Here is a 26,896-nt window from a genome sequence, read left to right as displayed (position 1 = left end):
TTGCATGTGTTTTGCAAACTGCGGGAAGGATAAACGCTTCACTTCCTGCGTCTGTCACACGACGTCGATCCTTGTCTACTAATTGCGCATTACGGTCCACGCAATCAATTGCAGATCACAGGGTGAGAATTACATGTAAATCGAATGATAGTTGTAAAACAAAGCTTACTTCCTGTTGCCAGTAGGTGGCTCCATCACTATTATTACATACAGACATATAGATCTGTTCAAGTAGGGCTCTGATGTAGCGTGAGCAATTTTGTTTCAATTGGACAATGTTAGCACAACTGAATATTCACACTGATCAGTAGGTGGCGCTATGTCCGTCTGTCCATCCGGAAAAAAAAAAATATGGACAGACAGACGAAAAAAATAAAATAAAATCCATCCGTCTGTCCGTCCAAAAAAAATAATAATACGGACAGACAGACGGACTAAAAAAATGAAAAAAATTAAATCTGACCGTCTGACGGACGGACGTCTGTCTGTCTGTCCGTATTATTTTTTCAATAGGGCCTCCCACCGTTCGGTTCATATTTTGTGGTTTGATTTGACCAAGAGTTATAAGATACGTCCCCAAATATCCACACAGTGGGTGAGCTTTTGTTGTTGTAAGCTTCAAGCCAAACCATGTATTCTTCTCCATTATGAGTCTTACAATCTGGCTTTTTCTTTGGAACATGGTGACATGGTCTGTTTTATCGTTTGACTTAAGGTACTGATGTAAGTACTGTGAAAAACTGAGTACTGTGTTTGTGTCCCTCTCGTTTGCTTCCACAGAGTATAACTCCTTGAACAGCCTGGTGTCCGAGGCCTTCATCCGCTTCTTTCTGGAGACCATCGGCCATTACTCTCTGTTCATCACGCAGAACGAGCGGGGAGAGCGCGTTTTCCAAAGGGAGGCCTTCCGCAAGTCTGTGGCGTCCAAAAGCATCCGTCGGTTCCTCGGTGTCTTCATGGAGTCTCAGATGTTTGCAGGGTTCATTCAGGATCGAGAGCTGAGGAAGACACGTGCTAAAGGTAGACTGGCGTTTCCATGAGTGTCACTTATTTCTATGAATATCCTCTTTCTGACTTTGAGCATTTTCCTGTATGGATATCCCCCCCTGGAGGTTTACTACTCATTGTGTAGCATAGGATATTGTGCTAACACTGGCCTCTAGTGGCTGAAAGTTTTCACCTCATCTCTGTTCCTCCAGGTCTGTTTGAGCAGAGGGTGGATCAGTATCTGGAGGAGCTGCCAGACACAGAGCAGAGTGGAGTCAACAAGTTCCTGAAAGGCCTTGGTGAGTTCTGCCGCAGACTTTTTACAAGGCTGCCGTCACATTCTGTTTGTCTGACATTTTTATCAGTTTTAAATTGTGCTGCATGACTCCCTTGAAGAGAAATTTCAAATATTGCTTCTCGGACTTTGTTGAACATGCTCCCACGACAGGACATTTTACTGTTATGTACACTCATCTCCTCTGTCGAGATGTTAACTAACATGATATAAATCATCAAGCTAATCCCTATACGACTGTCCACACTAATAGTAGGGCTCTAAGTGTGCTTTTTGTATTTCACTCCATTTTGGGTGTTCGACTTTCACTGTGCAGGATGATGTTTGTGCAGAGTTTGACACTTAAATGCTGTTTTCACATTATCCTGCTGAAAGGAGAAAGTTTCTCTGTGCTCCAAAATGTTCAACTTTTACTGGTATGATGTGGAAACTGGAATCAATATACTTATTACTGACAAGTGACTTTTCCGTGGAGCAGGAGATATCTTGTGTCCAGCAATTAAACATGAACATGAACAATAGTCACATGTTTTTCAGGGTTTCCACTGGGTCTTAAAAAGTCTTTTTAAAAAAGTCTTGAATTTAAATATCTTGAAATGTCATGCACTCAGCTGTGGGAAGGACTATCTGTCAGTAGTTTGTGAGATAATGCAGCGTTTTAAGGGTTATTCTCTACAAGGCTACTTTCCCATCATCTTCAATAGTTGTAAAATTTCTTTCATTATGGTTTTTCAAAAGTGTTGCAGAAACCCTGTTTTCAGATTGAAGGGTGAAGGAGCAGATCTAATTTAAGAATATTATGTACAAACACAACTTGTTATTCAAAGCCAGGTATTTTTATGTCTCTAAACATATCTTTGGGGGATTTTTAAAATTTGATCAGAAAACCACAAACTTAAGCAAATATTCCGACTCAGAATCAGGGTTAATTCAGATTTAAAAGTATTAATCCTCATATATTGTATAATTCAATTGATCCTCAGATTTTTCACATGTTACATTAGTTAATGGATCTGTTTTTCTTTCTTTCAGGAAATAAAATGAAGTTTCTCCACAAAAAGAACTGAGGGCGACTCTTCCTCCAAACTGAAGACCTGATGTCTCGAGTCTCTGCATCATGTTCATTCTCACCTTTTTTAATGTAAACATGTACATATTATTATTTCACTGTAAACTGGCTGTGAGACCCTTCAGTGTATGTTTATAGTGATGGCAGGGCGGTACACAACTAATGAGCTGTAGATTAACCACTGTGCTTATGAAGAGTGTTGTCAGAATGTGTGAGTGTGTGTTACTTGGGCAAAGATGTACAGTTTGTATATGTATTCTTTTTACATTAATTCACAACAGTGTTGTCCTCTGTTTAAGGAGTGTAAAACCTATTCCAAAACTGTACATGCACCAAGACAATGAAGAAAATGATTGTAACTCTTCATAGAGTCTTTTGCAATATTTTATTAAAAATGGTAGTTAAAATGCATCAAATGCCTGAGTGCACAGTGTTGAGTTCACTCATAACAGATACATAGTAAATATTTTTGTTTCAAGACTTGTTTCGACTCATCTGCCGTCATGAATTACTTCCTATTTCTTCACTTTAAAAGGAAACTGTATCTGTCATGTCCGCCAAGGTCCGACAGTCCCCTTATGAAACTACATTTAAATTGACTAGATCTGGATTTTAATATTGATCTGCACCAGATTTCACAGACTGATAAATATCAGTCCCTTAAACGTGTTGTTCTGTTCTTAAATATCAAAGAACGTTTTGAAAAATGCACTATCACGCACTGTAAAAAGAAAGTCAGCCCCCTGATTGGGATCCCCACCAAAATGTAATGGGGTATTCCCTGATCCATTCCACATCCTTCCACCAAGTATCGTCGTAATCGGTCCAGTAGGATCTGTGTAATCCTACAAACAGACAAAACAAATGCTGACGGAAACATAGACAGCAGATCAGATTTACAGATCAATCAGAATCTGTTAGTGTTAACGTTTGTTGTCTCCCATAAACAAAGGCCCAGATCTACACGTAGCACATCTGGACACAGAAATATGTAATTCACATTTTACCATATGGCGTTAAATCACCTCTTATCTCACTGACAGCTTCCCCCAAAGCTACTGTATGTGTGATGAGAAGCTGGTAAGATCCCAAAAGACACAGTGAGTGTAGCAGCAGCCACCACATGCTGCTGGTAACCTAATTACGTCTGTGCACATCACTCTGGTGGCTGTCACTGTTATTAGCTCGCTTCACTGAGACACTCACTGTTGACTCCAACCGCTGTTTCACCTCTTCCTCTGCTCGAGGCCTTTCCAAGCAATTAATGGGTGATATTTGTTAAATAACTGTGTTGTGTATTAGAGATAACACTAAACAACCATTACCACCGCTACCCATAATAATAATAATAATAATAATAATAATAACAAAAAACATTAATTATTCTTAACTTTGAGTGCTATACTTTACCATATTCAACTGCTACTTCCTTAATATGCCCAACAAAATAATTGAAAGGTCCCTTTACTCAGAAAAAAGAATAATCGATATTTCCTCCAAGAGATGGAAAATATTTCATTTTTAACTATTTAAAGGTTCAGGGTGTAGAATTTAGTGACATCTAGTGGTAAAGTTGCATGTTGCAGCTGAATATCCCTGACCTCAGCCTCCCCTTCCAAACACAACAGAGAACCTGTGGTAGCCTTCATTTGTTATAAAAACTCAAAAGGTGTTTCGTTTGTCCAGTTTGGGCTACTGTAAAAACATGGCCTTTATTAAATACAAAGGGCCCATTCCACTGTAAATAAAAAAAAAACACTTTTTACAATTTAGATGATTACAAATTAGTAAAAACATCACTAGGATTTTCTTATATTCAATTACTGCCAATAGATTCCTTTCACCTAAATATTACACAGTGGACCTTTAACTTTTCTACTTGAACTCAATTTGATGTCATGATTAACACATTAACTGAATGGATTTGGATGGTCAAAGATCAAGGTCACAGTGGCCGCACACATCTTGTTTTGGGTTCTTGAACACGATTCCTCAAATCTGCCTGTAGGGAACTTCTTTAAATGTTGGTCTCAGAGATTAACTGATTAGATTTCATGCTGACCTCTTACTGTATTAGTCTGAGAAAATATATGGAGACTGAAACTTCACTGGTTGGCAAAGGCAAATAAAACATAGCAGTAATTCTAGCTTAGATGTTCGTAGACGTTTTAAATAGTGAATCATTCATTTGAAGACGTGAATAAGAATCATGCTTAGTTGATTGCGGTCAGCAGCAGTGCTGGAAGGAAACTAAGTACATTTAATCAGATACTCAGATGCAATCTTGGGGTATTTTGCTTGAAATACTTTAATCAACCAAACTGTTTATAACATATTCAACTTATCTATCACATTTAAATGCTGCTTGAATGTGAAGAGCAACAACATAACGTTGAAATATAACAGTGATAGAGACCATTCTGCTTCTTACAGCACTGATACAACTGTGCATTACTAAGGTAACATGTCTAATACGGGATTTGTATTAATAAGGGCGATTTGTTTCACCTCGTGTTGCTGTTGTTGTTGTTTTTATTTGGGCAAATTGATGTCACATGGGCAGCAGTGACGTCACCCACCCCTAGAAACACAAACAGTCGAGTCACACCACCAAGTGCCACACTACCGCTTTGAGAGACGTCATTAGTGTTGCATGAGAACAAACAGAAAGTCTCACGATTAACTGCGAGACTTGGTGTCTGCTCTCCAAAATATTTAGGAAGGTCCAAAGAGACACATCCGATGGGGGAGGACCGACCGACGCACGGAGACGCACGGGACAAGGTAAATGAAACAAAGGGAAGAGAAAGGAGAAAAGAAGGAGAAAAAAAGAAAGAGAAGAAGAGCTGCACACCTGCCACCATGAGACTGACTGACAGAAGTTAAGTTGCTCCTCACATCCTCACGCGCTCACACTCATGTTGTACCTGATGGGATGTTTTGCACGAGCTGTGCGTCTCACGAGCTGCAGTTAATATTGCGCGTACACACACACACACACATTCACAGGCGGATGCTGTGTCCTCCAGATGATCGGTGGGATCGGCTGTCCTCTGGTTGTGTGGTGGATTGCAGCATGGTGCCATGACAGGGGCGTAATCTCATGCGCACTTTCTAAAACATCAGTGATGCTGGAGGTGAGGATGAGGAGGATGAGGATGCAGAGGCAGCAGCAGTCTGTGGCTGCGGGGGCAGGTACCTCTCTGAGGTTTGACTGACGTGTTTGTTATTAGGCGAAGACGCAGTTAATAACAACGTGCTGTCAGTCTGTCACATCCGTGCGCACATGGAGCAGGTCGCCAGTGTGACACGCCAGAAGGAAATCACTGCTACTCCCAAATTCCCACAGTGAGCAAAACAACTCACCTGCATTAGTGTGTCCATAAAGGTTCAGCTCGAAGTTACAAAGTAATGTACAGTGGATCAGCTAATGCACGTAATGTATAGCAAGATAAAATACTATGAATAGTTTCAACCATACCAATACAACAGAGTATTAGGGCCACTTAAAACAATCTAAAATTGAGAGAAAAAAGTAATTTTATAAGAATAGAGCTGTAATGTATGTCAAAAAAGAATAGTATGAGAATAAATCATAATCTTACAAGAAAAAGTCTTAATTTTACAAGAATAAAGTGTTAATATTGCAAGAAAAAAGTTGTAATAATATGTGAAATATTGGTGGAACCAGGCTTCAATCAGTGGTATGCTTTTTGCATCTCTTGCCCAAAAGGTAGCTTGTATATGTTAAATAAGATGGGACCCAAAATGAACTCTTGGTGGACTCCACAAAACAGAGGAGCACAGGAAGAGGAGGCATCTCCCAGCACAACAGAGAAGGACCTATTTATTCAAGAGGTTAGCCAACCCAGTGCCACATCCATGATACCATCGCTTAATGTTTTGAGCATCACAACCACCGTCTTCGTGTGAGAAACCTCAGTCGGGGGCAGAGATAACGTAAACATAGCACCTTTAAAAAGCAATAATAAGTCAGTGCCTCCTAGTGGCCAAAACTGTATGAGTGACATTTTAAAATGAATAAGGTTATGTGTTCACCCGTCTCCTTTGGTTTGTTTGTCAGCAGGATTATGAAAAAACAAACTGAACAAGAAACCCATTAAATATCGCCGTGGATCTAGGACTTTGTCTTTATCACTTTCTTTAACATTTGTGAGATAGGACTTTTAATTTTCACCAATTTTCCAGGAAATGATTCATGAATCTTGATCAGGCATATTCAGGGGACAGATATCTTGGAGTTTATCCAATTTGGTTGGACTTGGATGAATTTAAGGGGAGTGTTGGGCCTTGGTGGAGGTGTGCAGGTTACTGAGGCCATTCTAGTTCTTGTGTTTTAGAACGAGAGATAACATTTGAATAAAGAGTAAATTGCTACAGCGAACAGAAAATAAAAGTGCAGTTTTGGGCATTTGAACGGAGGCACACTGTGAGATCCCATCAGCTGCAGCAGTTCAAGCTCCACATGATGAGAAGATAAAGAGAAATGGGCAAATATCTTTTCACCATCTTGTTTATGTGCGAAGCTGCAGCTTCTGAAGCTTGACTTTTTAACAGAGGATAACTCTGTCAGCGAGATCTTTTGATACCCAGCTGTAGGTTGTATTGAAGATTTGTTTGCATTTTCCAAACAGAAAGTAACAGATGCTCCTGTTGGTGGATCTCTGTGCAGAACAGAATATTTGATTTGGGGAGATTCAGCCTTAAAATGGCATGATAACGTCCGAGTGGTTGAAGGTAATCTTGCTTTTTCCTGTGATCTCATCACTGCAGTGTTAATAGAAGTTGCATGGGGGGATGCTTTCAAGGGACAGATCACTGCCCAGGTTACTATTATTGTGACATCTCTTGAGATGGCATGCACATCCAGTGCCAGCTTCACTCAGCAGAGCAGAGGAGCTGCCATCAGTGGAGATTTCAGATAAAAGCTGCTGGAGGTGCAAGGGAACAAGTGCGCAGTTTGAAAATGCTACAGAACTGAGTGAACAAGAGGCAGGGCGTACTGCGACTGACTAATTGTGTTTCAAATTGGGTCTTTGAGTGCACAATGGGGAATGGGATTGCTCTGAGCTCCCCACTGAAGCACCCAAGGATGAGAAAGTTGTCAGATTTGTAGGTCAGGCTGCAGGGGTTGTTGTCAGGCAGACTGGCTCCCAGCTTCAGATATCACACTGGTTTGATTCTGGGCTATATTTGATGATGAGTGTGTGTTTAAAGTTTTCTGGTTTACCCCGTCCCCTATTTCAACTTTCATATCATCAGGCAACTCTTTCTTTTGCAGATAATTTCCTTTGTCTGAAGTTGTCTCCTTTTCTTTTCTCTTACTCTCCTCCTGCTGTGGTTGCCGCGTTAAAATCTTAATTGATTTCACAGTGTTAAAGGGAATTGCAGGACTATCCTGGTCCCATCTGGAGCTCATCAGAGCCTGACCCGGTTTCTGTGTGCTACGTTAGTGTGTAGCTCCACTGGGATCTGTCCCCTCCTCGCGCTGACGAGGAGAAGAAGGCCACAGCCGGCCCACCCTCGCCCAGCTCGACACCACCGGAGCCTAGCATCACCTACTGCTGCCGCACTACGCCCGATCCACAGACCCAAAAGTTGCTTACATTACACTTTCTCCCTCCTTCCTCATTGTAGGTCACTTGGTCTTCCTTCTTCCATTTTGGAAAAGGGCTTGCGGGGATATTTTGCCCTACAAAAAAATAATTATCTTATCTCCCTAATTCCCAATTATTATGCACAGGCTTATTTAAGAAAAAGGATTAGATTTTCTCTCTTTTTTTTGTGTGTGTTAGCTGCACCATCAAGCAGGGGATGAATTTGAACGTGATGCCTCTCTCGTCTGCGGCAGCGAGGGGGTCCTACACATGGATGAACTCGGGGAGGAGGGAGCACAGTGAGACTGTCATGTAAGCCGTCTCCTCTGGGGCCACCTCTCGGTGCGCACTGCTTCCTGCCTTTAGGTAGAGGCGTCAGTGTTTCTGCTGCTGAGGCGTCAGACTGCTCTTGCTCTCCTCTCCCTCCCAACTGCTCTACTCTCAAAGCACGGAAATGGAGAAGGTAAGGGGATTTTGTTTTGTTTACCGTTGTTTCCTTCTTTATCTGACACAGTTTGAGATTAAATTCGTCAGGAGATTGTTTCTTTTTTGCACCAGTTTCTGAGTTGATCCTGTGAATGAACCCCTGTAGGGCAATTTGAGGCTGTGCAGAGTTGGCATCTTTTGAATGTTTGTGTTGCTCTCTTCCCCGCCGTGAAAGACACGTTAGATATTAGAGTGGAAATTGGTCCTGAGGTGCTGTTCACTGCTTCTAAATTGGTCGGAAGGGACGACTGCAGAGGATGTATTTCCCCACAGAGATTAATAAAGTATTACTTAGGTGAAAACTGCTGCTCTGTGATTCATCTCACTAGATTTCAGTTGACAGCTAATGTGCTTTTTTATTTGCTCTTAACTGGAAGAAAATCACAAGTAAACACAAGGGACTTTAATCTTCTTATTGTATAATACAAATATCAAAATCATAATTTTAACAGATTTGACATACATTTGTTTACATACATTATGATTTTTAAATGGTAAATTAAATCAGCATTTAAATGACGGTAAACAGTATTCTCTAACACAGGTTTAGTTTTATTTTGAAAGTCTCTGAGCCATTTACAAGCATAAGAGTGACGAGTGGGATTTAGCACAAAGTAAGGCAGCAACACGAATAGCTCTGACATATGTCACATTATCTTACTATCACATAGCTCTGTGTGTGTGTGTGTGTGTGTGTGTGTGTGTGTGTGTGTGTGTGTGTGTGTGTGTGTGCACCTGTTTTCAATGTACATTTTCTTCGTGTGTCCCTGTCAGATCTGCTCAGAGTGCTCAGACTCAACACTTGCACAGACTCTGTGTACACTCTGCAACAAGTGGTTGTGTTACCAGTGCACAGATGTGCATCAGCATCAGAGAGCCCCTGCCCCGTCCCAGTGCGCAGACCTGCACCAGCAGCAGAGGCCCAGTGCCCCCCAGTGTCCTGAGCAGCACCAGAGAGGCTCCAGTTCCATGCCACCAACCGGACAAGGCAAGATCTTTGAGTACTTCCGGACTTTATTACATCAACTTCTCAGTGCATGTTTGACAGATTCCTAATGGGGCTAAACAGTCTGTCTCTCTCAGTGTCCCCTGAAAACCTTGTTTGTGCTCCTTTGTTTTTCTTTCTGTGCTCTGTTTGTTAATCATGTCTCCCAAGGAACCATTGTTATGAATAATGCATGACCGTGGCGATGGTGGATGATAGCTTCTGGAGATCCCTGTGTTTTATTACACCCATCTTTAACACGTGGCCCAGATTCTGAAAGGCTCACACAATTTCATTTTTGCTAATATTAGTGTGCTGCTATTTAAAGACCCTCCAGTCTGCCTGGCAGGTCCGTTGCCGGCTGCTTTTGCAGGTCTGCTTTGTGCGAGTTGTCAAATTGTAACGAACACATCGTAGACACATTGACTGTGCCATGGCAGTGTCACTGTTTTGCTTGTGCACTTGTGAGAAACGCTGTGTGACTGCACTGACTGACAGGATGTGGTCAGTCAAATGGATCTGATGCACACAGGGGGAAGCTCCTCTCTGCACCACAGATGTGATGATGTGCAGGCAGGGTTTGCTGAGGTGAGCTGGCCATCAGAGAGCAGCAGGCCTGCGTTCATTAGCCTCATCCAGCTATTGTTAGATAAACCCTCTGTAAGACGACAGTTTTTACAGTGACCCATTTAGAAATATGTGAGGGATATTTTTAGTGTTAGTTATTTGATATTTTAGTGTTTTTTGTGTGTGTGTGTGTGTGTGTGTGTGCTTGCTGGACAGCACTGAAGTGTTGTTCACTTTCATCTTTGACACCCAGCTGTCCCAGTTTCCCATTGTCTATGTTTCAAAGTGCACAGGAAAGTGAGCTTTAAAGGTTCAGAGTGTAGAATTTAGTGACATCTAGTGGTAAAGATGCATGTTGCAGCTGAACACCCCTCACCTCACCCTCTCCTTACAAACATGAAAGAGAACCTGTGGAAGCCTTCAGTTGTTAGTTTAGTTTGTCAAGTTTGGACAACTGTAAAAAAAAAGAAGCATGGTGGCCTCCGTAGAGAGGACCCGCGCCCGATGTAAATATTAAGTATTTAAATATAAAGGCCCCAAAACAACAATTCATACAATTTAGATGAAACACACTAGTGAAAACATCACTAGGATTATTTTATATTCAATTTCTGCCAGTAGATCAATTTCACCTAAACTGTGTACACCATTTAACCTTTAATCTCACATGTCAACATACTGTAGCTGCTTTCAGACATGCGGACTTGGATATTTTCCAATGAATTTTCCAGATGGGCTGTATGTGAGAACACAAATAAGTCAGTTGCTCTGGACATTCTCCTGGAAGCCCCCTATACTAATACACTGATAGTGGGCATGTTGATGACATTTCTAACACACAACAGACACACAAAAGAAAATAAAAATAAAAAATATCTCAGGATTAAGAAAAGGTGTCAAGGTGTAAACTTGGGTCGTGTCGCGCTGACCTGGACAATCTCCTGCGTTGTTGATATGTGGAAGGTAAAGTCCAGATAATGTCTGGACCCAATTGTCGGGACATTTTCCAGAGTTCATGATTTGTCACATCTTCTTGCGTTTCCGGCCTGTGGGACAGTAGCAGTACGTACAAGTTTCACAGACCACTTGTACTATGAAAATGTATGAAAGTGAACATGTGATATATACATTTACTTGCATCTTTCTGTCATTTTTAACACAAACTCTTTGTGTTATGTCTAAGTGCTGCACACTGGGGGCCCTCCTCTGGCTCTGGGTGTGAATTACTACCCGAGTGTGTTACTAATGCTCCCCTCTCCCTCCCCTCCTCCCTTGCCTGTCTCTTTTAGGCCCGGGGTCGTATCCTTGCTCCCTCCTAATGTGCCACTCTCACAGACAGGAGCCCTTGGAGCTGTTTTGTGAGTCATGTGACCTTCTGTGCTGTAGCAGCTGTCACCTGTCCGCCCACAAAAAACACAGGTCAGTCCTCAGACACGCAGCACAAGGACACCGCAGCGAGGGGCTAACCGCAGGTTAAAAACTTCCTCTGAGCAACAACACTCTTTAACCGCCTTGTCACTTTTATCGTCTGTATCTGCATACACTACCCTTGGCCTGCCTAATACCCATTAAGTATTCATGCGCTTTTGTTTTCTGGGATGTTACAGTACAGTAGCTGCCTCTAAGGTCACCGGCACAACGTCGTGTCCCCGGGGGGAAAACAAATTTAATTCTGGTGCTCTGCGTTCCCGAGGAATATATTAGTGAACTTTCTATCTGGTGCTGTGATCTCTCATGTGTTCAGGGTGGTGCAGATCGAGAAGGCCCTGCAGGATCAGCGGTGGCTGTTTGAGAGCCTGATGGTGCAGGTGGAAGAGAGGAGGTCTGCGGTGGAGAACAATGCTAAAGACATAGAGGGCAGGTTGGTTTAGACTCACACAGACTCGTCATACTCTGAGCAACAGTACCAGGGTGAATAATGGCAAGCTAATGCAGAAATGAACTGTTCTGCTGCTTTCTTCCACCAGGACTGAGCTCTTTATTTTGTCCTTTATGTCCTCACAGGCTTCACGGGGTAAAGATTGCACACAGGAAGGCAGAGAACCAGATTAAAATGGCAAAGATGATTATGATGAACGAGCTTAACAAACGAGCCAACCTATTAATAGAGCAACTGGAGGTAATTACTTTCTCTTTCTGTCTTTCCTTCTTATCCTTCAGCCAGCCGTGAATATACATGCAAAGAATCTGTTACCGCCGCGATCAGGGAGTTCAGGGAGCCAATAAAAATATGTTAACGCGGCTTAAGACGGCAAATAAAGAATCATTGATTCAGACCACAGTCCAGTAACAATGCTCTCCCTGTGCCAGTAATCACACATAACAGCGTGTATTTTATGGGTGTGTTCACAGAAAATCTCAGAGGACTTTCAGCAGCGTCTGGACGACCAGCTGCAGGGGGCGATAGAGATATGTGGCCAGCTCGAGCACGTTCAGAAGTTCATCACCTGGGCTACGACCCACCACTGCAGAGGCCCGGTGCTCTTCAGCAGGGCTCTGGTACGCTGACAGCACAGGAAACCCTGTCTTACTACGACACACACACACACACACACACACACACACACACACACACACACACACATATTTATAGGTTTTAGTTATAACAGTATTCTATAACTAAAACAATCATGTGACTGTTCACGTACTCTGCATGTCTGTAGAGTAAGGTTGTCTGTACTTGAAGCACATACCATAAACAAGAAACAACAATGGTGAAAAGTAAGATGTCGAGTCGGGACTGATAAGAATCGATCAAGAAGCAAATGTGGGTGACTGCTTTATCATTTCCAGACATCTGAAACGAGGCCAACAGCATTCTAAAATGTAAACGCAGCAGCAGAAATGCATTTTAAAACATTTAGTGGTTAAAACTAGCCAGTGTGGAAGTGGTGATACTTTTTAATTTCTGTGAGGGGAGTAGAACATGTTTAATGCCTCGTTTTATCTTCGTTAGAAAAGTAAACCCTCTCGTTTATATTAAAGAGGAACTCCACCAATTAAACACATTATGGTCAGTTTACTTGTCATCACGGTTACTGAACCAGTGGAAACAGTTGGACTATGTTGTGTTGAGTGTTTTTGTTTAAGTTCTTTGTTTAAGTAAAAATGACTGAAGTTGCATCAGTGGATTTCTTTCAGTTTGGGCTTTGGAACTACACATTTGTATGTGTAAAGTTTGATAGAGGCAGGGAGGGTTTTACAAAACCAGAAGTAGCTTGACGGTAGGATTCTGTATTTTTGGCACCTAAACTAAACAATGAACCAACTAAACTCAAATCCACTGGTGCTGCCAAAGGTACAGTGATATTGGCAGCTTGGGTTTCAGAGAAAATCTAAATATGTTTTCTTATATTATTATCCAGGGACGTCTTCGAAATGCACTTCTGGTCATATTTTTTATTATGGAAAGACCGACAGTTATTATTTAGGACAGTGTGGAAAAATGAATAGAATATATTTGATTCCTTCAGATTTCACTCCAGATGCAGCAGCTGTTGGAGCCATCACTGCACTCAGAGTCCTGGAGTCCCGTCAAAATCAAATTCAACTGGGATGCAAGTTACTGGATGAGGCAGATTTCCTCTTTAGGTAAAAGGAAGGCTACTGAAGCAAGAAGACCGTGTGACAATATTTCTTAGAAATGTTATTGAACTCGGGAATAAGCCCCCAAATAAAATGTGAATGCATAAGAATGAACTGAAATGTTTTTGTCACAAAATGTCAGTTTGTCTTTAATGTAGAGACTTTCAAATTAATTCAAAATAACTTTTAATTTACACAAACATATCATTTAAAATACTTAACTTATGGACCACTTATTCACTTATTATTATCAATGTTATTCTTATGACATATGACATGCAGTTTCTGATTTGCTCTGCAGGCCAGCTGACTGTTGAAGGGGGAAACTGCATCTACCCTCAGAGTTTGTCCTGCTCCACTATTATGAGGCCTCAGCCAATCACCTGCTTGGCTCTGCCGCCTGTGTTTCACAGACGAGAGCCAGGCTGTGGGTGCCAGTCCTGCTGTGAGCCCCAGATGTGTTGCCTGCACGGCCTCCCCACTCAGCCAGATCCTTCCAATCCAGACAAAAGTCAGGTGGAGGCCGCACTTTATACCAGCTGCGTTCAGCCTGCTCTCATCTCTAACCCCCTGCACCAGAGCCAGCAGCTCCAGAGGTGCTGGGACACAGAGAGCTCCTCACACCGTCCTCCCCCGACATCACCCGTCCCACTCATAACACCCGTCCAGCTCACCTGCGGTCGAGGAGCCACATCCCAGCCGCAAGCCACCGACTCCCAACCCCACTCTCAGTCCAAATCGTATCTGTCTTATCACCCGCACCAGAGAGAAGTTCTTCCAGGCAGCCAGGCTCTGCTGAGCGCAGACTGCAGCAGGTCCGGTCAGTGTCCGGGGAAGCTGTCGATTAGCACAGCTCTGCAGCAGGAGCTCAGCCACGCAGCGGTGGACAGAGATGTGATGACCGAGGAGAGCTGCGAGGAGAGATGCAGAGTGGAGGAGACTTGTGGCCACGCAGCAGCAGGTGAAAGCAGAGAGCTGCTGGATGAGGGGCTGCAACAGAACAGGGCTGAGCAGAGTCCTGCCCCCCCCCAGCAGCAGCAGCAGCAGCAGCACGGTGTTCCTCCTGCAGCAGAGCTGAGAAAAGAACAGCAGAGGACCAGCCCTTCACTGACACTCAGGGACCACAGGGATGGCAGGGTGAGAACTAACAATGGATCTTTTTTTAGTTCGATATTTTGGCTTCTGAAACAAGAGTAAACTCACTTCTAAGTTGAGAACAAAGCAGACCATGTGGGAGAGTTTGTGCAGCTCAGTCTATCTGTGGTCACACGTGCTCCTGCAGTGTTTCTATGGACTCAGACAATTTTTAACCCGGCTCACACAGTGCTGCTTTATACACCAGAATGTATAGGTCAAAGTCGAGTGTATTTTTATCAAACACAAATGTCTTCACAGAGAATGTAAACAGACTTTTCCAGTCTTATTAACCAAACAGCTTTACAAGTCACATTCGCCTATTCACACACATTCTAAATGCAACGCTTTTACTATCACAGACCTTTCATACACTCTCGGCACAGTCACTGGGTCAATTTGGGCTTCAGCATGTAGCCCAACGACCCTTCAGAGAGCAGACTGGAGCTGCTGGGGATCGAACTACCAACCTTTTGGTTAGTTGACGACCCTCTCAACCTCCTGAGCCACAGCCGCCTGGAGAAAAACAAGGCAAAAATGCAACAAACCCCAATTCCAAAAATATCACAATATGAACGTGACATTTAAGTTAAATTTAAATCTAGTAGGAAAATGTTTCACATATGGGATGCAGTGATTGCATATTTCTAAAATGGAAGGCAGCATTCAGTTTTAATTAATATCCATAAACGGCTAAACCAAACTAAAAGGGAGCAGTGTTTATTTAAATGCCAGAATGATCACTTCCCACAGTTGACAGCCTGCCTGAAAACAGATGGCGCTACAGAAACCGGCTCCTGCTTTGATGAAGAAAGGATGATGGGAAAACAAAGAGCTGCTCTGACAATTAAAGCAGAGCCGTTGGTAGCGGTGCATCCTAAAAATGCGAGAGAGCGCTGTTCATCATCGTCACACTCGATGCCAGAGGGTTGAGCAGCCACATAATCACCTCTCGGAAAAAAAAACCAACCTCTCTCAAGATTACAAGCGAGAAGATACATTATTTGTACGTTTTAAGGCCACAGCATCTGAACGCGACACGAAACCACTTGGGTGCAGTCATTTATGTGCTTAACCTGTCATTAATGAGTCACTAAGGGAATAGTGGGAGTTTGAGTCGAGCTCTGGTTTGCAGATAAATTCCTGCACCCCCCCTTCGTTCCAGAGAGAAGGATTATACTCTTATTTCCCTCCACACTCTGAATCCTGCACACCTCACCCAAGGGGCATGGATCAGGTAAATGTTTTAATCGCATGATATTAGGAGTACGCAGTGTCAGCCCGGCCTGAATATGTATGATGGCACACACACACCCTGCTTATATTAGCTGAAGACACAGAGCCAAGGCATTTAAAGGAGCTTTTCAGGACGCTTGCATTTCGTTAAATTCTAATACGAGGGAGGGAGAGGCTGATTTTCAGGCTTAATCAAAGGGCCACTCTGAGTCTAATGGTGAATTTACATATGATAATTGCTGCAGTAACCAAACCTTTCATTCTCTGTACAATAAATGTAATATATGCAGCTGTGTGGGTCATTCTCCGTGTGTTTTTTTTAAGTCGTTTTTGAATCAGTGGCAGAATAAGCACTGAGCGATGTTTTCCTCTGCACACCTGTGCGACCACACACATCCCACTCCTTTTCTCTGCCTCCTCTTGTTAAAGGCACAAACAGGTGCATCTGTGCATGTGATCGAGCATGAAACCCCCGCTCTGTGTGTGTTTCTGACAGAGATCCACGTCCCTGGAGGTGCCGGCGACAGCCCACGACTGTGTGTCTGACGTGCCGAGCAGCAGGCTCATCCCTAGTTCAGCGTGCGCGAGGAGGACGCGACGCTCCCAGAGCATCCCGGCAGAACTGGCAGCCCCGTCCACCAGCCCTTACGCCGAAAGGCCCACAGGATGCACCCACATCCCAGAGGCAGGAAATAAGGTAACGCCACATCAGAATATAGTCACACATACAGCAGTTCAATCAGGAGGGACGTCTAGTTGATCGAATGAAAATGAGGAAATAAGAATGACGTTCAATTTATTGTGAACAGAGGAATTAACTTTGGCACTTTGACCTCAGTGGGAAGTTGAACACCATGGAAGCAGTCCTAGGAATTATAGTAGGAGTGGAGCTAAAAGTCGGGACGTCTGATGAAGGGCTTCTAAGCGTTTGAAGGGAGATGAGCGGATACCCAGGGTTGAGGTGGTGTAGGGGTGGGGATCGGTCATTCAATGATCACAGTACTGAGCTGACAGCAGAATGATAACAGCCTCTACACATTATACAAGAATATTTCACCTTATATCTAACTAAGAATAGGACATCAGTTTCTGTTTAGTTCTGTTTAGTGGCTTTTATGGAGCTTTCCATCATTTTGCATGATCCTCATCAGCAGATGAAGACGCTCAGTTCTCATGGAATTGTACCTCTTTAAATATCATTTTTTTCCAAACACTTTCTTTTCATTCATGTTAAAAAGAAAACAATTTGAACATTTATTCGATTTTTGTGACAACTGGGCAACTCCTTCTGCTGATGAGGATGACGTGGAATGACCACAAGCTCCAGAATAGTTTCAGGCGCCTCAGGTGAGTTTGTTTTCTCTGTTGCTATCAAGGTCAATGAATTTGTAACCCTCCAGATACTTATTCTTTGTATCTGGCATAATGCATAATTTAAAGGGTAATTGATTTTACACATCAAAGTCTGTTTACTGTCTGGAGAACAACTGCATATGTAAAAAAAAGTTGGCAATCTCTGACCCCTATTTTTAAAATGAAATTGAAATAATTGTGGTAAAGTTACAATAACAATAAGACTGTTTCTCTGTTGAAGAAGTTGATACAGTTAACATGATTGTTTTGTTTGTGTTGTTGTCAGTATGCTAGTGTGGATCCCAGACAGAGGAGAGCGTCAGATGGCGTGCTCTGTGTTGTCAAGGAAACTTCGTCTGACATGGCCTTGCCCAGAAGCCACCGTTATCCTCTACTGTCCTATAAGACAGAGCCAGGTGCTGGAAATGATACTTTACAATACTTTGCAATTGTTACTGATATCCTCAAAAAGAAAAGTTTGTGAAAAGGTGCCCTCCATCTTTCTCTTTTGTAGATCATTGTTTTACTTATGTAGATGAAGAGATTGATTGTGAGGCCAAGGAGAAGTGCAGGCTGTCAAGAAATGGCCACAACAGGTGTGTAATAGTTCAAACATCTACCTGTGCACAAATCATGAAAATAATAATAACTATCTTGCTTTAACAGTAACGGGGATGTTCACAAGGACTCAGCGAGGCCCAGGGTTCCAGTGGTTTGCTTAGAGCGTCTGAAAATACTGGTCTCTCGTCTCCCTCCACACGGACGACGGCAGAGTGACCCTTTACCTGCCGGCTCGATGGAGAAGAGTGAAACGCTCCCACAGCAGAAATTCTGGCACGATGCAAAGACTCAAGTATGTTTTATTTCTTTTATTTTGCTACTAGTTCTTGTTTTATCTTTTACATCTTTAAACACAAGTGACTCTAGTTAACAGGATGTTTGATTCAGCAGCAAATATAAAAAATATGTTTAATAAAAGCGACATCGTCTTCTCCTTCCTTCTCTTCTTCCTCTTCCTCTCCCTTCTCATCTTCCTCTTCCTTTCTTGTAAACATAGAGGTTATCTGGAGGCTCTGAGACCAGGAGGACCTCCCACTCGCTCACAGTGCCACTGTATGCTGCAGAGCGGCAAACTCGCAATCAGTCCACCGCACAGTCGACCAACAGCGAGTTTGAGAGCCGAGGGAGATTCAGCTCTCGCAAGGCATCCACACCTCCCTCCACAGACCCGAAATATGTCTCACACAGTTACTCCCCACTGGATCTGGACTCTGACTCTTATCTTAAATCGTTGTCAGAGGACGCAGCCGTTTCTCTCGCTGATCCAGACCCACAGATAGACTCAGATACGTCACTGCCTGATTCTGACCCAAACGCAGAGTCTTCATCTGAGGCTGAACTTGGATATCTGGCTGAGGAGAAATCAGAGGCTGCAGGCGAGATGGGGCCCTGCAGTGAAACCGATATCGCAGCGGGTTCAGAGCCAAGTCTTGAATATGACGAGGACCCAGAATCAGAGGGAGAGGTGGGATCAGAGGACGGACAGGGGCTGGACGCTGACGCAGAAGCAGAGTCTGACGTTCAGCCTGAGTATGTTCCCCGTTTCCAGGTTGAGACCGACTCCAACGTAGCGTCCGATCAGCCTCCAGACTCTCAGGAGTCAGAACTTGACGTTGAATCGGAGGCTGAATTTACAACTGACGAGCCGCAGCCGCTTCGCTCTGATCTGGAGGAGGAGTCGTCCCCCATCGGACCTGGTCAGAGGTCACTTCTGATGGCAAACCCCGGTCCTCTGAGGGGGACGGAGGACATCCAGTCCGAGCAGGACGATGCAGAGATGGAGAGTGAGGACTTCTGTGCCGTGTGTCTGATCGGAGGCGAGCTGCTGTGCTGTGACCGCTGTCCGAAAGTCTTTCATCTGTCCTGTCATGTCCCATCTCTGCTGACCTTCCCCACGTAAGCTTCGGATACAGAAACATGAAAGTTATACATATTAGTCTCTCACCTCCTATGAGACTGTTTTCCTAACCCAGTTACTGTTACCTGATGCTGTTTCATATCCTGTTCAGAGGCGACTGGGTGTGCTGCCTGTGCAGAGATGCTGTGCAGCCAGAGGTTGAATACGACTGTGAGAATGAGAGAACATCTGGAGAACACACGCTGGCACACGGCCTTTCTGCAAGTGACCAGAGAGTAAGTTATTTCATCAGCTGCATTCAAAACTGGAATATCACTCAGTAGAGCGCAAACATCCATCGAGGCCCAACGGTCTCCTGAAATTCAATCAAGCTACTCTAAATTTTAAACACTTAATATCAGTTCCCTAAATGTGCCTGATTTTGTTATGCCTCTGTGCCGGCAACAGTCAGTGGCCGAAGGCATTATGTTTTCGGGTTGTCCCTCCTTCCCATTCTTGTGAACGCGATATCTCAAAAGCGCCTTGGGGGAATTTCTTCAAATTTTGTACACACATTCGCTTGGACTCAAGGATGAGCTGATTCGATTTTGGTGTTCAAAGGTCAAGGTCACAGTGGCTATTTGAATGTGATATTTCAAGACCAGCTTTAGGGAATTTCTTACACTTTTGATAAGTTGTCATTGAAGTGATTACATTTCAGTGGTCAAAGGCCAAACGTTACAATGACCTTGTATGAATCTGGAAAAAAAAAAAAGTAGAAATATGTACAAGGAAACTGCACCGATTGGTAGAGGCATACAACTGCAGTGTAGTAATTCTGGTTTCATCGAGACCCATTAGTTATTCTCTTGGTTTAAGAAATAATAAAATACTCCTGGATCCGCCCCCTGATCCTGATTTCACCAAAATCTAATGAGTCCACATCAGTCCACCAAGTTTCATGGAAATCTGTCCAGTAGTTTTTGTGTAACGCTGCTAACGAACAAACAAACACTAATGAAAACATGGCCTTCTTGACGGAGGTAATAATTGTTAACCAATGTCTTATTTGTTGATTTCTGTGACTCTTCTTTTTTCTCTTTTTAATAACCCTTTTCTCTCTCATGCTTGGTCGACTATTTGTAGAAAAGTGAGCGGCTGACTCTTCTGATCCTCAGTAACGTCCTGAGCTCTCCCTTCCACGAGCCCGTCAGTCCACTCGTGAGTCATCACACTTTTCTTAAAGTCCAGTTATGGTTTCAGTCTCATCTACATAGATTCCTTTATACTTAGATCACAGTAGCATCGTAGTAGTTTTTCTTATGTTTGGACTCAAACACGTAGCTGCTGTATTTGTGAGGGTTCGTGGGTTTTAATGTAATATTTAATTACTAATTAGTAAGTCAGACTTTTGGAAATGTAGTCGGACATCAGACTTGCTGCTCCTCTAGAGATTCGTGGTCTTGTTTATTTTCTCTAGCGAGGTCACAGCAAAATGGACAATGAAAATCAGTGATGTGTTAATAATCATTTTGGCATCATACCAACAACAGTACAACTTTCATGAGAGTTTCAATGTCCACGTCTGTCACAGCGGTTTTTTCTGGTGCATCCTCTCTCTCTCTCTCTCTCTCTCTCTCTCTCTCTCTCTCTCTCTCTCTCTCTCAATTACAAGGAATAAAATTCTATTTATATTCAACTCCTGAAATTTGTTCCATAATGTTCATACATGTGGACTTTACTGCACATGAAAGACAATTGAAAACAAATCTTGATAAAGCCTTAAACCCTCATGCTGACGTTTACCTCCTTTTGAGTCCAGTTCATATTCATATATTTGTTCATAACCCTTCATATTAGATTCTAAACAAATACCATGTAAGCAAGTGGAGGAACAAAATGTCAAAGTGATGCACAGTGCGATCCCTGGAACGTTGGTTTGTCGTGTTTTGAAGGGGAAAGACCCCCGAGGTAATTAAACTGGAATGAGGGAACCACAGTGGCTGAGTGGAAAGAATAACAGTGGGAAATGTCACTGCTCTTTCATGCAGGCTCGTCATTATTACCAGATCATCAAGAGGCCAATGGACCTGTCGGTGATCAGAGCGAGACTCCAAAAGAGAAACGCTCGGCATTACAACTCAGCAGATCAGTTTGTCGCCGATTTCTCTCTCATGTTCCGCAACTGTGCAAAGTTCAATTACGTAAGTTAAAAACTGATCTTGCATGTGTGTATTTAATGAACACTTTGTCTCATAATTCTAATTATCATCAAAATGTCTGTTAAATCAGTCAATACGTCTGAATGTCGCCGCTCTCTGTGTCTCCGACCACAGCCTGACTCGGAGGTGGCCCAGGCAGGCCGCAGCCTTGTGGCGTTTTTCACCTCCAAGCTGAAGGAAGTTTTCCCAGACCGAGTTTTCCCGGCGGCGGAGGCGGACTCTGACAGCGACGAGTACGATGAGGCGTACAGAACCGCCGAGGGTGGTTTCCCCTGGCCCGACAAGAGGGAGCAGAGCCACAGGAAGAGGAAGAGGAGACACTCGCTCAAGTCGAGGAGACAACACTTCTAACCAGAGGTGAATGGAGGGGCAGCCACAAACACAATTATGCTAGTAGTGTATCATTTGACAGTTTTTTTTTATTGAGCAGTGTTTCCATTCTGTAATCTGAAAGTACCTGTTTTGGGAGGGTTTGCAGTAATATCCCAGTGCTGCCATCTGATGGCTGCTGGGACTTGGCGGAGTTATATGCGTTCTTCTGAGTACCAGTCGACTTCTTACTGTATCATATCATCCCCGGATGCACTGGACATTTCTTACTGTGTTTACAATCAGTTAATGTTGCTACATATGCCATGTACATTGTACACAGATGATGCTGTGGTTGGATGTTCATGAATCTCACTTTGCTTCTTTACTGAGTGGAACTTTTTCGAGCACTTTGAATCTTTGATATTAGTCAGTTCTGTATTTATTCGTAAATGTTCGACATATTTATACATGTGTAACTGTACAGAACTTTATTTTACTATCATAGGTTTGATATAGATGATATATGATCGTTGATGTAATTATGTGTCTTAGTAGCTTTTATTTTGAAAAGCAGCAGTGAGTCCTGAGCGAGTATAGCTGGTGATGGAGCTCAACAGGGCTTTTGTATTATCATGTTTGTCAGGGGATTTACTGAAATATCTAGATTATACTATCCCAGAAAATCTTTTGTTTTGCTTTTAACTATAGATTAAATTTGTGTATTCGCTACGTAACTTCTCTAATATCTAAATATCTCAGGCTGAATAAGAGTGTAAGGTATTGATATCATTCAGAATGGATTATTTTAAAAACTTTGTAGAGCAAAGTCATTTTATAATATTAATAATAAGAATACACGCTGTTGTTGAGCATTTCCTTCTTTGAAATCTACTTTACCTGCTTCCTGCTGCTTAAAGTAGAATTTACTTGACTTTTACAGTAATTAATGCACAAGTCTGTTTCTTCTTTGATCATCATCAAGACTAGTGAATATGAATATAAATGTATGTAATGTTATTTCCTTTTAAATCAATAGATGTGATCATATATCCTATTGTAGAAGGGAAAACTAACTTTAGTTACTGTCAATGTTTCATGAGAACTTTTTTTTTACTGTAACAGTCAACAGTAAATGGCCATATATTAAAATCAATAAAATGCATTTAAGAGAAAAAATGATATGTATATGTATAATTCTTATTATTTACTATCTTCCCTTATTAATCATTATAGGAACAGGCATGTTTTTGTCAGAGCAGATGCTTCACATTGATTATTTACAGCGAGTTTGCATTAAATCTACTGTGTGAAACAAGCACTCAATATGTACTACATCCAGTGGTGGAGGAAGTACTCAAACATTTTACTGAAGTAAAAGTACAAACGAGTAGACAAAAATGTATTCAAGTAAAAACCAAAGAAAGAATACATTTCTGATGTTTCTTCACCTGTGATGCTGCTGCAGGAGGAGGGTCTAATGTTAACCTGCCTGCTCTGATCAGATCCATGGAACAATTCACCTTTTTGTTATTGGTTACTTTTAAAACCATAAAAAACTGTGTGTACAGGTGACACAATTCATTGTGAAAATGTAGTGCAGTAGAAAGTACAGATATTTGCTAATATATGTAGAGGAGTAAAAGTGAAAAGTACCTGAAAATAAATCTTAAGTTAAGTCCAGATAAAGGAAAAACGTACTTAAGTACAGTAACTAATTAAAAGTACTTACTTACATCCAAACAACTGACTGCTGCCATTTATAATTAGACTTTATCCTGCTATATGTAAGTTTTCTCCACCACTGAACATGGTTTCTCGCCAGGAGCAGGGGGAGTGATGGTCGTTTGCCAAAAGCTTCAGCCGTTGTTGTGTTTACAAGAAAAGACATAATTCGTCCTCTGTGGAGTTCTACCTCTTTAGGATCGGATGGAGGTTACAGCCACTCCCTATCAGAAAGTGACCAGACGGGCTGGGACTAGCTGGATAGCATACTGATCTCAGTATAGATGCAAAGAAGTAATAGAAGTATAGGGAATACAAATTGCATCTTGGAATTAAATTCATTCAAATTCTTTAATATTTATTTCACCTGTATTCACTCTGGAAGATGGTGAATCTCCAGTTGTTAAAATACTGTAATATGTTCAAATAGGACGTTATCTTGCAGATTATTTCAACCCTGTAAAACCAATAGAAAGAGATGTGATCAGTAATCATTTTATTTGGATGCTGCAGGTTCGGGTGACCAATAATGAAACAGGATTTTTGGCTCCCTCAGAAAATATATTCTCTTGTCCATCATCTACTTTTATTTTATTGTGTTGTCTCTGATTAAACTAAGTGATGATTATGATGATTAAAATATCCAATGCCAAATCCCTTTATGAGGTAGATAATCCAGTGTGTTAGGGTTTTGAACGATATAACATGGTTTCAGTTCTGTGAGAAGCAGTGGAGGCCTCACTGGGGATTGTAAGGGGCTGTGTAAGGGTTGTGCAGATTTCATAGCAAACTGTCAAACACATTGGTAACCAAGGCTTTTTAGAAAAATAAACAAAAATATACAGGAAATAACAAAGTTAACAAATCGATAATCCTGCAGCATCCCTGAAAACATTAGGGAAGATCATTTCTTTGAAGGACGATAAAAGAAGCAGAAAGTCAAATTCAGCCTGAACCAACGTTTAAGTAGGTTTCCCACCTTTTAAAAACAGAAACTGCATTGAATTGTGTAGATACAAAACAAATGCTTTAGTTTGAAAAGTTGTCAGTCCTTAAACCACACTGTTTTAGTGTATGAAAGCTCCGTCTGTTCTCAACCTTTCCTTAATAATGTAACTTTGGTTTCCTAAAAACATCTCAAGTCCCAAATTTCAGTGGATTTACTTGATCAATTATTGTGTCAACACTAATAAATCAGAAACATATTCCAGTCAGAGACTAATAAGTTCCAATACTTGTCCACTAGATGGAGACCAAGAACCAGGAATTAAACATACACACTGTTTCCCCTTCAGTTTACACATATAGAAAAATTATGGTTACTTTCTACTTTACAACATCTGGTCGACACACATCAGCCAACGGCGGCGTTTCAAGCTCCTGAACGAGCACAAGCCGCTCTGCACTTTCCCTAATACTCACTCTGAGAAAAAGTTTTTTGCAAATACAACTTGTTGAATGAAAATTACATTTTATAAAAGGTAAGGAAGTTTTCTTTAACGTCTCTAATGGCAACTAACATTCACCTACACATGAGCAGACTATTGTGCAAATGTATGTTTCGTTGCCATGACAACGTGTGCCACTGTGGATGCTGTTTAAACTTAATGTCGCTCGTTGGGCTTTCTGAGCTATTTCATGTTTTGATAAGAGTAGATTAGCTCGGTGGAGTCGAGTGTCTCAGTTCTGTATCAGAGGTATGCTTTTAATTAGACGTTAATAAATTAAGTTATGTGAGGAAATTGAAATGTTTCAACTTGATCATAAGATAATTAACTGTAAAAATATCAGACCATTAAAATCCCTCTGAACTGTGTGGTTTAAGTCGGGAGTCAGTCGGGAGCAGTCGATGACTCAGTGTGTTCAGCCACAATGGTCCCTTTTACAAACTGTCACAATTTGTAATTGATGAAAATACATCTCGGTCATTAAGGTTGGCTCGTTTATTATAGTTATAAAATCAGCTCGGCAGATGGACCACGGGTGATTTAGAACTGCAGGTGGAGACGTGTGTGTTCTGATATGAATGTGCTGACTTCCCTTGTCATTGAAATGAATTTGGTTTGTTCTTGTTTCTGCTTTGGCCCACATTTTTTTTTCTTTCTTTATAGATGTTTGCCCTCCTAGCTTCCAAAAGCTGAGCCCAGCAAGGGCAGAGATTAGCTTTAACCAGGATTAAACCAATGAGAAAATTTGAATTTGTTGGCCCTTATCTCACAGCAACATGTGGAGTGCTCTGGGCAAATAGCAGAATTTGATCTTTTTTGCTTCCTTTTGGCAAAGCGTGTTTTCTTGCACTAGACACTTATCAAACATGACCATTGAAGACAGGAGGAATTCTTGGAGGGGCATTTTAAATGATTTGTTTACAGGGACACTACATGCATTTGCTTGTTTGCCGTGTGCAGGAAGAGGAAGTGAAAAGCTCCTTTTTTGTCAGTCGTGTCGACCGTACAACTGTCAGGCATTTTCTCACCGCTCTGTTGTGTGTTTGTGTTTTGTTCTTTAATGACTTAATTACATTTAGACCAGAAGCTTTGATAATCTCTCTGCATAACATTAGGGTTCACCCCATAACTTAGTGAAGTAGACTGGCTCTATATTTGCATTCTAAACATGCAATTTCTTGCCTCATCAGGTAATGTAATTCCACGCTTCATTAGGACTGTGAAGTTTATCATTTGTCATCAAAGCCAAGCTGTCAATAAATGATTAAGTTTCACATGAGGAAAATGTAATATTTGGGCTCAAGCAAAACGGCGAGCAGTGTACATTTTAATTGCAGTTAGTGAGATTTTGTTTTTTTATTTGATTTCCAGGCTGTAGTTTAGCAGCTGCTTGTTGCAGCTGGAGGCTCTGTCATTACAGAGTCGACTATTCAGGCCACTCACCAAACAAAACAACTTGTAAAGTAAAAGAATCGAAATGTGTGATATCGGGTTAAAAGTGAAAGGTGTTTTGACGCTGGCCTCAGCAGTTTGTGCTGTTTGTTTCTGGGATACACCGCGACTGACTTGTGGTATGTTGTTGCTCTACCGGCAAAAAATTAATCGATAAACTGTTTAGTCTATAAAAAAAAAATCTGAAAATAGTGATACATTTTTCATCTCTGAAAGCCCGAGGTGAGAACAACAGTCCTCAGCTAAAAGTTTTGAATTTACCATTATAAAAAAGGGGGGAAAATGTAATGATGTTGTGTGACGATAAGAGAATTGCAAACAGGAGGGGCGAGTAAAAGTGATATTGACATTAAGAGCGGGAGAAAGAGTGAATATACATTGACCCTGAAGTTAACCAGCAGGTTAAAGGGAAGAAAAGTTACACAGGATCCCAGTCATCCTTTGTTTGTTCCAAAATGACAATGATTTTGTGTTCTTCATCCTTGAGCTGAATTCACCACACTCCCCGTCATCAGGTATAATGTGTAT

General features: G+C 41.9%; 2 protein-coding genes across 6 annotated transcripts in view; both read left to right on the top strand.

Annotated features, from left to right (window-relative positions):
* dennd2b (DENN domain containing 2B) overlaps positions 1–2,834 on the top strand; it is a 49,523-nt gene extending 46,689 nt beyond the window's left edge. For both annotated transcript variants that reach the window (XM_034574851.1, XM_034574841.1), the window contains exons 18-20: positions 781–1,020; positions 1,200–1,286; positions 2,315–2,834. In XM_034574851.1, the coding sequence (XP_034430742.1) occupies positions 781–1,020; positions 1,200–1,286; positions 2,315–2,349 (362 nt within the window). In that variant the 3' untranslated portion in view covers positions 2,350–2,834. The remainder of the gene's footprint in view (positions 1–780; positions 1,021–1,199; positions 1,287–2,314) is intronic.
* Positions 2,835–4,951: 2,117 nt separating this feature from the next.
* On the top strand, positions 4,952–22,922 carry trim66 (tripartite motif containing 66). 4 transcript variants are annotated; one of them, XM_034574829.1, is made up of 18 exons: positions 4,952–5,135; positions 8,168–8,432; positions 9,230–9,443; positions 11,297–11,426; positions 11,752–11,868; positions 12,012–12,126; positions 12,360–12,506; positions 13,493–13,598; positions 13,894–14,729; positions 16,459–16,659; positions 17,602–17,731; positions 17,830–17,911; positions 17,982–18,168; positions 18,373–19,271; positions 19,385–19,508; positions 20,359–20,433; positions 21,264–21,416; positions 21,549–22,922. In XM_034574829.1, exons 2-18 carry the CDS (start codon positions 8,424–8,426, stop codon positions 21,783–21,785), a joined length of 3,762 nt encoding a protein of 1,253 aa, XP_034430720.1. In that variant the 5' UTR covers positions 4,952–5,135; positions 8,168–8,423; the 3' UTR covers positions 21,786–22,922. The 4 variants fall into 4 exon arrangements, with proteins under 4 accessions (XP_034430720.1, XP_034430695.1, XP_034430711.1 ...); XM_034574804.1 differs by having other exon boundaries at positions 4,953–5,135; positions 13,481–13,598; XM_034574820.1 differs by lacking the exon at positions 4,952–5,135 and adding an exon at positions 5,258–5,415 and having other exon boundaries at positions 13,481–13,598.
* The last annotated feature ends 3,974 nt before the right edge of the window (positions 22,923–26,896 follow it).

The sequence above is a fragment of the Hippoglossus hippoglossus genome, chromosome 3, assembly GCF_009819705.1.
Source record: "Hippoglossus hippoglossus isolate fHipHip1 chromosome 3, fHipHip1.pri, whole genome shotgun sequence".
Taxonomy (NCBI): domain Eukaryota; kingdom Metazoa; phylum Chordata; class Actinopteri; order Pleuronectiformes; family Pleuronectidae; genus Hippoglossus; species Hippoglossus hippoglossus.
The sequence above is the reverse complement of the archived record's forward strand: the minus strand, read 5'-3'. Positions and strand labels throughout refer to the sequence as shown.